General features: G+C 40.0%; 1 protein-coding gene across 2 annotated transcripts in view; it reads left to right on the forward strand.

Moving 5' to 3' along the window:
- The window catches only part of qng1 (Q-nucleotide N-glycosylase 1), a 177521-nt gene that overhangs the window by 20615 nt on the left and 144129 nt on the right, over positions 1–12777 (forward strand). For both annotated transcript variants that reach the window (XM_079552871.1, XM_079552870.1), the window contains exons 4-7: positions 949–1061; positions 4176–4319; positions 8273–8468; positions 9931–10192. In XM_079552871.1, coding sequence (XP_079408997.1) covers positions 949–1061; positions 4176–4319; positions 8273–8468; positions 9931–10160 — 683 coding nt within the window. In that variant the 3' untranslated portion in view covers positions 10161–10192. The remainder of the gene's footprint in view (positions 1–948; positions 1062–4175; positions 4320–8272; positions 8469–9930; positions 10193–12777) is intronic.

Consider the following 12777-nt stretch of genomic DNA (forward strand, 5'->3'; position numbering starts at 1 on the left):
ACAAGACAAAAACTTGACGAAAACTTGACAAAAACCTGATGAAAACAAGACAAAAACCTGACGAAAACTTGACAAAAACCTGACGAAAACTTGTCAAAAACCTGATGAAAACAAGACAAAAACCTGACGAAAACTTGTCAAAAACCTGATGAAAACAAGACAAAAACCTGACGAAAACTTGACAAAAACCTGACGAAAACTTGACAAAAACCTGACGAAAACTTGACAAAAACCTGATGAAAACAAGACAAAAACTTGACAAAAACCTGATGAAAACAAGACAAAAACCTGACGAAAACTTGACAAAAACCTGATGAAAACAAGACAAAAACTTGACAAAAACCTGATGAAAACAAGACAAAAACCTGACGAAAACAAGACAAAAACCTGATGAAAACAAGACAAAAACCTGACGAAAACTTGACAAAAACCTGATGAAAACAAGACAAAAACCTGACGAAAACTTGACAAAAACCTGACGAAAACTTGACAAAAACCTGATGAAAACAAGACAAAAACCTGACAAAAACTTGACAAAAACCTGATGAAAACAAGACAAAAACCTGACGAAAGCCTGACGAAAACCTGACAAAAATGCAATGAAAAACTGACAAAAACACAACAAAAGTGCTTCAAAAAATGTGACAAAAACACAGCAAAAAAGTCACAATCAGTGTTGTAGGTCTTAGCTTTCAATTGACGTGTAACACTGGCCTATAGGCTGTAAACTCCAGTCGAGAAGCTTTTAGATTTGGGTAAAGCTGAACTGGAGAAAATGCACTTAGGTTAGGAGGTTAAAGGAGCAACTAAAACAATACACTCACAAATGATGACGCTGATTGGTCAGTTTTGCTGTTCACTTTCATCTTCAGACAAACCATAATCCAGGTGTTTTTGAAGAATAACCTTTAGGACTGAATCATCTCCGCTTGTCTTCACTCTCCGCAGGCGTCCCCATCACTGACCCGGAGTTCTTCTCTCACATCAGCCTGGAGAAGCTCCGACACGTCCTGCGCTCTGACAACGACACCCCCATGCCCATGATGGAAGAGCGCCACCAGGTGTTCAACTCAAGCTCCACCCATTAGTGAACCTCTTAACCCCAGCATAGTTTCTCCAGCTCGGCTAAATCTAAAAGCTTATTATTCAGCTCAACATTTTGAAGTGGCCTTGGTGAGATGGAAACGGCGAGTTGGCTATTGTTCATGTCGAGCTCTTATTGTGAACTATTTTTATCTATCGTAAAAGTGGCACTGATTCTGAGGGGCTAGTTAGTTTTTGTAAACACATTACTGTTCCCCTCATTCCTAAAATGGCATGAAAAAAATCATTACGTTTGACTCACTGCTTTGTGTGTGTGTGTGTTTAAAAACAGATACAAAAAACCCCCACTTAAACCGAGCACATATTCTCCAGTGTGTCTTTACCCAAATCTAAAAGCTTCTTGAAAGTTGAGTCATAATAGCAACAAAGATAAGACGAAAACGAGGATGAAAATGCAACAAAGGAGCAAGAACGTGACAAAAAAGTGATAAAAAAAAAGAAAGAAACTAGACACTTTAATACAAAACTACTACCACTCTAATACACCTTATGTGTGGTTTTGGTTGCTCTGTCCGACATGTACAGATCGATACAGTTGAGATTTTAACGTTTCTCTGAGGTTTTTAAATGGTCAAAATCGGTCCAAGGACGGCTGAGAAACATCCTGTTAAAGTCTTCAATCCAGAACCAGACTGTTTAAAGGCATCGATTACACACGGTGTTTCAAAACGTGTCAACATTGTTGTCGTTGAAAATTAACTTGAAATTAATATATTTAGTCATTTTCCTCTTCACATAACGTTAGTGAGAGCAGAGAGGAGTTAATCAGAAAGGAGAGAGTTTCATAAATCACTAATTATCTCAGAATCTAGAAAAAAATCTGTGATTTTGATCAAAACTCTGTTAAGCTTAGGATTAAACTGTTTTAACCTCCTGAGAGCTTTGAGTCTCCCCTTTCAAACAAGCCATATCATGTGTCCATAGCTATAACATATAATACACTGTGGTGCTACAAATATCATGATAAATGGTCTGGATTGCTGGCACTCTACAGCTAAATCCCCCAAACAGCTCCAGATGTGAAGCCAGGCTGATGGTCAGAATCACCTGGCTGGAGGATTCAGCTATTATACATGTTTTTAGTGGTAGGGGAAACTGGAATACCCGGAGGAAACCTACACAGACATGACGAGAACATGCAAACTCGAACTAGGGACTTTCTAGCTCCAGATGTGGAACCATTAGCCTGGTTACAGATTAATAAAGAATAACTTAAACTTGCTTATAACTTATTTCAATGCCTTCCTGGCTTTTTGCTCATTTTATTTATGTATAAATGTATGTATAAAATATATGTATTAGTTATTAGTTATCAGTGCAAATAGTAAAATAAAATTAAGAAGAAACAGTGAAAGAGACCAAAAAAGACTCAGTTGAGAATAATGTAAAACCTGATAAAAAATCATTAAGTAATAATAATAAATAATGAAAGAGAAAAGGTGCAAGGGTGACCCACTTTACAGCGACTAGGATAAAATAATGATTGTAACGCAGCGTTTGAAGCTCTAGTCCATCGTTATCGTTGTTATAATAAGGTGATTTATTACAAACTGTGGCACATTAATAAAAGCGAGCCCTGAATTGACCTGGTGTGAACATTTTTAAAAGTCATAGTAAGCCTTGCAGACATTTGTCATCAATCTTTCTCTTATTAAGCTGCTCCTCCGTATCCACCATATTTATTACACAGTTTCGTTTAACCTGCTATCTAGAAATGACGTAGAGCTGACCATTAAACAGCACCACATGTTGGTGAGATTCTAAAACCTCTGGCAAATTATCTGGCATTGCTTTACTTAAAGGTCCTATATCATGCAAAATCTTTTAAAACATTTTTCGAACTTTTAACCAGGTTGTTATTCTATTTCCTTATCACACCCTCAGCGTGGTTTTTGACTTCATTCAGGGATGAGATGATTTGTAGAGCATCAATTGTAGAGTATGTAGGGAAAAAAAGTAAGTCTCTAGCCCTGTGTGGAGTTATGATTTGTTAAAGAATAACCAGAATGCTCATTCTAGCCACTAGGGGGCATTAAATAAATAAAAAAAGGAAAGAGTTCCACACGTGTCCAGCAGAGGGCACTGACACAAGAGCTCAGGATATGAACAACACATGATAAAGCCACGTGGTAATTAAAAACAGTCTGACCCGCTCCACAGTGCACCTGAGGCAAATCACTTATAACTCCAGACTACATATACATTGTTATTGTGATATTTCTTTTTCATACCAATGTTTGTTCAATATTTGTTCAAATCTTTATTTACTAGTAATTTTATACAATAACAGGTCAGACACCTACTGGACTTTCTTTGCCAGTTTGCACACATTTCTTTGAAGGATTGCAAATATATCGTTTGAATATTAATATATTGGGGAAAAAAATATCGAGATATTAATTTTTGTCAATATCTCCCACCCCTACTTTAAAGGGACTATACGGAGTTTAAAAATGTTAAAATTATGTATTGTCCTCCCCCACTTTTTTGTTTTGTCTTATTCCCCATGTAAAGCGTCTTTGAGTGTCCAAAAAAGTGCTGTGTAAGTTCGATGTATTAGTATTATTATTATTATTATTACATGTTTGGAGGGATTCTACAATTTATGAAATAATCGATTTGACAATTTTGCACATCGTCAATTTGGATCTTATCGCCCACCCCTGTGTGCATGTAATTATAAAGCAGGCTAATTTACTGTCATTTCTGTTTCAAGGACCCTGAAAAGTGACCCTGCAGCTTGTGAAATGTGCCTATAAACTCGTCCCTGTGATTAATTGGGATGCTACATGCTAGTTCAGTCAGCGGCAATATTTTAATTTCGTGGCTTCCTCTTTCATTTTTTTGTGATCACAAAATCAGGTGAAGGGCCTTAAATTATTAATAGCATTGCTGTGACTTCCAGGAAATCTCTGGATAGTACATGGAATTGGACGGCGCCCAGTGTCACTTCGCACTGATCGGCCAAGTTATTTTAGCGCTCGCACACACGCACACACACACACACACACACACACACACGCTGGATCTCTGCATCTCATCTTCTCACATGTTCGAATGTGTCTAACAAGGTGCTGACTGAAGGCGGGCGCGTTCTGATGGAGCACGGGGGAAGTTTCCGGAGCTTCATGAGCCGAGCCGGGAACGACGCCCAGAAGATGGTGCAGCTCATCACGGAGCGAATCCCCTCGTACAGAGACCAGGCCACGTATCAGGTAGATCACTCATCACAAGAGGAGCTGAGGTAAAGGCTGAGCACGACACACAATAGCTGACAGATACAGCTGTGCTCAAAAGGTTACACATCCTGGCAACCCTAACCCTTAGTGGTTGTGTGAAGCCATCCATTTTCTTCCACATTTCCGTTTCCGGGTCGTGGGGGAAGTAGTTGGAGCTGCCCAAATCACACCAGTCCGTTATGGCTCCTCCTGCAGGTGAAGGGTCCACAGAAGGACGGCCTCACGATACTAGCTGGGCCTGTTGGTCTCTCATAAGGGGCTTCTGAACCGCTCTTTGTCTGACCCGTCACCTGGGACCTGTTTGCCATGGGAAGACCCTACCAGAGGCACAAAGTCCCCGACAACAGAGCTCCAGGATCATTCAAGTGCTCAATCCCCTCCACCACGTTAAGGTGGCGGTTCCAGGAGGGGTTGTGTGACGCCAATTATGGTAAAAAAAAAAATTAAATGAAAGAAAGAAAGTACTATAAAATTACCCTGATCAAATGTTTATGATAAAGAGGAATGGGCTGCTTTACCCTTAGATACAGAACCTTCTCCACAACTACCACAAAAGACTCCAAGCTGTCACTGATGCGGGGGGCGATACTCAGCAAGGCCTGTGCAGTTAATCAAAATTCGATTACGATTTCGATTATTACACTAAACCAGGGGTCCTCAAACTACGGCCCCCGGCTTGTAGAGCATAAATCCCTGAGCATGTCAAAAAAAAAAAAAGTCTCTAGCCCATTCCTGTGCGGAGTTATGATTTTTTTTTTTTTTTAACTAAATAACCAGTATACTCATCTCTCATTCAGTTCCACACGTGTCCAGCAGAGGGCACTGACATAAAAAGAGATCAGGATATAAACAGCACATTATAGCCACGTGGTAAATGAAGCTCACCACCACAGAGTGTGGAGTGAATGAATAATGAATACAGTGAACTTTGAGAAACTTGTGACACAGGCTTGTAAAGCTAGAGACAAGAGTAAGAAGTTATTACTTTTGTCACATTACGCAATGATGTTTTACTTAAAAATAAAAATAAATGAAATCTCTGTGGTATTTCAAATTAAAACAAAATGTAAAGACTTGATTACCATTTTTGCAAACCACTGCAGAGAAACAAAATGTGCATGGAATCAAGTGTTGATCTTGTTGATATAGTAGTGGGGACGCCTGGCACAGTCATCCCCCCCCCCCAAAAATTGAATTATTATTATTTATTTTTTTCTTCTTCTTCTTCTTCTTACATTATTTCAGGCTGCTGGGATTATTTTCCCTTCGCATTTTCCCTTCGCCTTGGCTCATGCTTTTGCCTGACATAAAAACAAACAGCGCTGTGTGATGATGTCATCAGGCCGCGCCGCTCAGTTTGCTTGCGCAGGTGTGAGGGCTGGCCAGCAGGGGGCAGGTGTGAAACAGAGACCTCTCCTTAATCGAGGCAAACTTGAAATCATTTGTACTTTTATGACAGCATTGTTTTTGATTAATAAATAAATGAATAAAATAAAGATAGGCTTTTTTTTTTAAAGGCAACAAATAATCGTTTGAATAATCGTGATTTCAATTATTTTTTCACAAATCGCGCAGCCCTAATTCATTGAACACGGTATGTAAACTTTGGATCAGGGTAAAAGAAACAGATAAACATTATTATTCTGTTTTCTGGTTCTTTATGACAAATATTTTAATATAGGAATCGAAAAAAGTATCGCTGAAGTACCGGTATCGAAAAGAAATGTAACCGTACCCAGCCCTAAGTACGGAGCAATATATGGAAATGCATTGAGCAGATATAGTTTATATAGTCCAGCCTTTGAGCATCTTTTTAACGCTTTAGTATCGTCTACAGCTGTGATTACACAGGGCAGAGCATTGTTCGATTCAGGTTAAAAGGATTAAAATGGTTCCTACATGTCTACCTGAAAACAGCGGCAGAGCTTATTGGCCCTCAGTTCCTCTGGGTCTCATTGTTCATGAAAAAACAGAAGAAAAAAACCCTCTTCATCTCATTTACAAAGATTTGACATTTCATTCATTGATTGCTTTTCTCCATATTCAAAGACACTGCAAACTGAAGACGTCTCCTCCTTTTATCTTTGCTAAAGGTAATGATTTAGTGCGGACATTGCCCTCACAATGAGTCTTATTGAGCCAAATTTACATGTAGGAGATAGTATCAGCTTTATGGTAAGTTTACAGGGAAAAACATTGAAGAAAATGATGAAGTGAAGTAACATTGAAGTATTTTATTATCCACTGCCTCTTTGTGATTATGTAAAAGGTTGACAAAGCAAAAATGGATTTGTTTTAGTACCATTTTAATTTGGAACTGTCAAAAGAGCTTGCTTATTTATTTATTTTTTAAACTCCAATTGAGACGCCTTGTTTGAAAGCTATTATACTAATACAAAACTAATCTTGAAAGTAGAAAATGAGTGCTGCTTCTGGTCGCACGAGTGGAAAAGATTTTGTGAACTGCTCTCTCAAGAAGCCGGTAGTGCATGAAAACAGAAAATAATGGCTGGCTGTGAGTCCTTCCGTAAACATAACATAACATGACAAAGTAATAAAAAAACAGGTATGTCTTCATCAGGGCAATTTTGTGAATGAATTACTTACAGATGCGCTAAAATACTCAAAGAGGGCTCACGTGAGGGGTATCACGTGAGCCACAAGATAATAAGACAAAAATGTAAAAACACAAACAGACATGAAGTGATCACTTCTAGAAATGTAACATTTTTTGGATCGAGGCTCTGCAGGCCACTCGCCCCCTGGCCTTAAAGGGATATTTCAGGATTTTTGACATAGGGCCTCATTTCCTAGTTAAACAGAGTGTTGCTGATTTCTGGAGATATTTTTTTTGTAATTCATGCAGTTCTTATATTTGAAGAGCTTCGTGGCGCTAGGCTAATGCAAGGCTAGCACATTTCTATGGTATCAGCTAGCCTGCATTAAACACAGTCTAACCCGCTTTGCCTTGCCTATTTGAGCAGCATCAGCTTCGTGGTTGTATAAGCTACGCAGTGGCGGAGTGATCTGCAAGAGAATAGTCCCTCAAAATGCGATCATTTATGTGATGCAAGGTCAGTTATATTCCAAAAATTATTCTATGGACACAGACATTTATATGGTTAGTCTGGCGTTATATGTGATTTGCCTCAGGTGCACTGTGGAGCGGGTCAGACTGTTTTTAATGCAGGTTAGCTGATACAGTAGAAATGTGCTAGCCTTGCACTAGCCTAGCGCCACAAAACTCTTATATAAGATATATTATATAGTGTCTATATTTGCTCTCATGCTATACTTTGAAAAAAAAAAATTCTTTTCCACATATGTAATTTGAATGCATGTTTTTGGCATGTTACATTTCTATAAGTGATCACTTCATGTCTGTTTGTGTATTTACATTTTTGTCTTATTTTCTTGTGGGTCACGTGATACCCCTCATGCGGGTATTTTAGCGCATCTGTAAGTAATTCATTCACAAAATTGACCTGACAAAGACAGACCTGTGTTTTTTTTTAATTACTTTGTCCATGTCTCAATAAAGGACTTTTACTTTTTTGATAACTACGGAGTGCAGTCATTTGTTTCTGTATTCACTAATTCTTCTTCCTCGTTATGATTGTCAAGGTTTCGTCCTTTTTGTTCGTATTTTCCTCACGTTTCGTTGCTTTTTTGACATGTTTCTCGGTCATATTTCTGTGGCTTGATGACAGTTACATTTTGTTGTTTCTTTTCATCACAAAAACAAAGCGTTTATTTCACTTTGAGAAACACATGGCCAATCTGCTGCAGCATAAATTACACATCTAATCGGAGGGGTCCATCTGCTGGTCACAAATGGCGCCGCAGTCTGGATAGGGCCTTCTTGTGATGAATATGGAGGAACAGTTGTCCCTCTTCTCACTCCGATGACCCTCTGCCTGTTTTCCCAGGGCAGAAGGATCGCGTTCCTGAAGCGCGCGCAGATCCTGGTGGCAGATTACTGGGGCGTCATGGCCGCCCGGGGAGAAGGAGACATCGCCAACATGGACTGGCTCACCATGTTCGCGGACTACAGGGTGCCCCAGGCTCTGGTCCACCTGGGAGCTTTGAGATACTCCGACAAGCTGATGGAGGCGCTGAAGAGAGGTGACAAAACAGCAATACTGACTAAAATATAGCAGAACAATACACACATATTATCCTTTCTGTATATTATGAATTTCGAAGGCGCTTTTCCAAGTTACATTACCGTATTTTCTGGATTATATCGCACTTTTTTTCATCGTTTGGGTGCGACTTAAACGGTAATATAACTTGAAAAAGCGCCTTAGAGAAGGGATACTATAAAGAAAATTTGACGAAGATATGCTTTTATTTTTCCACAAAGAACATAGTTTTTGTTAAAAGGTTGAACTAGATTGATCAATTTGACACCATACAGTTCCAAAGCCTTCATTTCATACAAACATGTTCATATTTATATTTATTTATTTATTTAAAGGGACTATACAGAGTTTAAAAATGTTAAAATTATGTATTTTCCTCCCCCTACATGTTCCAACAATGTCCTAATGTGTAGAATGAGCTCAGACCTGTTCACCACAACTGCCTCTAAAATCCTGCGCTGTCACAAAAAAAGGTGTTACTTTGGGTCCGAAGTGGCGTCATGCACAAGCTTAATATAGAAGGTGCAGTTACACGTATGGCCTGGGGTGGCAGCAGTGAGAATAAAATGGCAAACTTGCATCTAGCCCCTTTAAGATGGGACAGTCCATATTAATTAACATGAGTCCTCAAGGTCCACATGTAAATATGCTACTGTAGTCCAGGTCAGGTTGCTGTTCACATATATAAATGTCTGTGTCGATAGAGTAATTTTAACCATTTTGCATTTAAAATAACTTATATTTGAGCAGCATCAGCTTCGTGGTTGCATAAGCTACGCAGCGACGGAGTGATCTGCTAGAAAATAGTCCCTCAAAATGTGATCATTCATGTGATGCAGGTCAATTATATTCCAAAAATTATTCTATCGACACAGACATTTATATGGTTAGTCTGGTGTTATAAGTGATTTTCCTCAGGTGCTCTGTGGAGCGGGTCAGACTGTTTTTAATGCAGGCTAGCTGATACCATAGAAATGCACTAGCCTTGTGCTAGCCTAGCGCCACGAAACTCTTCAAATATAAGAACTGCATGAATTACAAAAAAAAATATCTCCAGAAATCAACATCACTCTGGATAACTAGGAAATGAGGCTCTATGTCAAAAATCCTGAAATATCCCTTTAAGCTCGTGCATGACGGCACTTCTGACCCGAAGTAACAACTTTTTGAGTGACAGTGCAGGATTTTAGAGGCAGTTGTGGTGAACAGGTCTGGGATAATTCTACACATTAGGACATAGGAGGAAAATGCATAATTTTAAAGTTTTGAAACTCCATATAGTCCCTTTAAGTGTTGATCTTAGATACACACGATTGAAGTGGATTTTTTTATGCATAAAAGCAAAAAAGAAAAATTGCAATTTTCTAGATTACAACAGTAGTAACAGGAAATTGGCACAGTGATATTCAACAACAACAGTTATAGTTTCTTCTCTTTCCCAGGTGAGCCGATGGAGTCCGGAGACCGCAGGGAAGTGGAAATCCGCGGCTGCTCCATCTGGGCCGTGGAGCTGATCAAACAGCACCTGCACAGGCTCGTCCAGGAGCGGGACAAGACGAGCTGCCCCGTCACCTCCGCCATCATCGACTTCTACCTGTGGCCCTACGCGAAGCAGCACCACAGGGAGATGGCCCACGTCCCCATCCACCACACGCGCTGTATTTACTACTGACACCGGCTCTGGCTGCGGATCCGCACTTCTGAGTCAGTGCAGCCTTGGCAGCGGAAACAGAAGCTCCTGGGACGATGCCAGAGCAGATGGTTGCAGATGGTAGGAGTAATTCTAACAGGTACCACGATTATGTGAATGAACTACTGTCACGAGAAGATAACAACACCACTATCCTGCTGGCAGAATAAAACATTTCTTTGTCTCCTCATTCATGCGTTTATGTATTATTGACTTTTTTATTGTGTATGTGTTCATGTTTAAAACGAATCCTGTACAAACCTCCTGAATGGTTTTCTCCTAAAAACCTAAATGCATCGTCAGATTTCCCTACATTTGAAAATTGATCCATTCACTGAGAACCGATCGTCCTTCCAGGATGACAAGCCAAATAACAATTGAGTTTGTCACAGAACATGTAAAATACTCTATTTACCCCATGAATGAATGTTGAACAAATGTCATTCAAGAAGTGTGACTGTGTAGTTGGATATTGAAAGAAAGTTTTCTTGAGAAAGGCTCAGCACTTTCCCATGCTTTTGAAACTCACTTTTGTGTTGAGAACCACTAGTTTAGGAGAAATATCTGCTTTCCTTAGATCAGTGATTTCAAACCGCGGCCCGATACCAAACCTCACAGGATGAAAAATGAAAATGAAAAATGAGGCCCAAAATTTAAGCATCATTTAATAATGTATTAACTTTCCCTTGAACTGATTATAAATGACCCTCCCTAAATGTACGGCTACAGGGGTTGCAGAAGAAGAACTATCCTCTGGTCAAATGGGGAGAACCACTCCTTTATAAAACATGTTATTATTATGTTTTTTAAGTTTATTTCATTTATTTTATGGTCTACAACACTGTAACATTTATTGCCAGGGCTGATTTTCGATGTCCGTCCCTCAAAGATAATAGACAATGGATAATAGACAATAGATAATAGACAATAGAATGCATTACAATAGCACCCATTGACATTGACATTCAATGACATTACACAAAGATAATCTAAAATGAGTGCACATTTCCACATTATTTTTAAAACACACTTTGTTCATGTTTAAATGCCCCCAGATCTAGGTCCTATTTCAGCTCAGGAGCCATGAGCTCCACAGTTCCATCCATCCATCCATCCATCCCATCCATCCATCCATCCATCCATCCATCCATCCATCCATCCATCCATCCATCCATCCATCCATCCATCCATCCATCCATCCATCCATCCATCCATCCATCCATCCATCCATCCATCCATCCATCCATCCATCCATCCATCCATCCATCCATCCATCCATCCATCCATCCATCCATCCATCCATCCATCCATCCATCCATCCATCCATCCATCCATCCATCCATCCATCCATCCATCCATCCATCCATCCATCCATCCATCCATCCATCCATCCATCCATCCATCCATCCATCCATCCATCCATCCATCCATCTATCCATCCATCCATCCATTTTCTTCCACTTGTCCGTTGCCGGGTCGTGGGGGCAGCTGTTGTAGTTGCCCAAATCACATTGCACCAGCCCCATGTCTCCTCCTGCAGATGGTGGGTCCACGGGAGGACGGCCTCACACATCTGAGCCTGTCTCTCATAAGGGGCTCCTGAACCGCTCTTTGTTTGACTCATCACCTGTTTGCCATGGGAGACCCTACCAGGGGCACGAAGCCTCCGATAACAGAGCTCCCAGGATCATTCAGGTGCTCAAACCCCTCCACCACTTTAAGGTGGCAGTTCCAGGAGGGGAGCTCCACAGTTTTGTGACAGAAAGACCGTGAGGCACTTTCTCGATAGTGCCCGGTCTCAGTATGAGCTGCCTGAGGACATACACAGCTTGGTTGTGCACAGTGTTGGATAATAAGTAAATGCATGTGCTTACAATGCAAATTTAAAATACTCATTTTGAGAAACTAGATTCTCAAGAGTCATTTTATTTCCTGAAGGAAATTTGTTTTGGACACACAGGCTGCCACACATAAAAAAAACTAAAGCAAATACAAGGACATAATGACAGGACATAACAGTCGAGACAGAACATTACAAAACACAATCCCCGCTCTGCTTTTTGGCCTGAGTTCAGGAGACTCACCGACATGGGAGGAAGGAGTTCCTGTACCTGTTTAGATATCTCCTTTAGTTTTGATAGGGCCTCTATAGCGTTGTCCGAATAGGAGCAGCTCATACTGGGAGTGCAGGACATGGGATGGATCTGAGATCATTTTCCTTGTGCTGTAATGATGGGTATTCTTTTACTCCCATCACCTTTTGTGCCGTGTTCACCAACCTGGTCAAATCTGATTTTATATTGACTGTTCATTTCCTGAACCGCACAGACACTCCATATCGGCTCAAGCTTTCAATAACAGCATGGTAGAAAAAAAAGCATGATTTTCTGTTCAACACCTAATACTCTTAGTCTACGCCAGAGCTCTTTCAGAAGTCTTTCATTTGAAGGTATTTAAAAGACAGTGACTTTCCTAATATCAAAGGAATGCATCGCAGTACTTAATCATTACATTTCAATTTCATATTCATAACAATAAGAGAAAGAAAAGATCAAAACAGCCGGGGAAATAGCAAAGTGCTTTTTTGCATTATGTTTAC

Source organism: Gobius niger (genome assembly GCF_951799975.1).
Source record: "Gobius niger genome assembly, chromosome: 1".
Taxonomy (NCBI): Eukaryota; Metazoa; Chordata; class Actinopteri; order Gobiiformes; family Gobiidae; genus Gobius; species Gobius niger.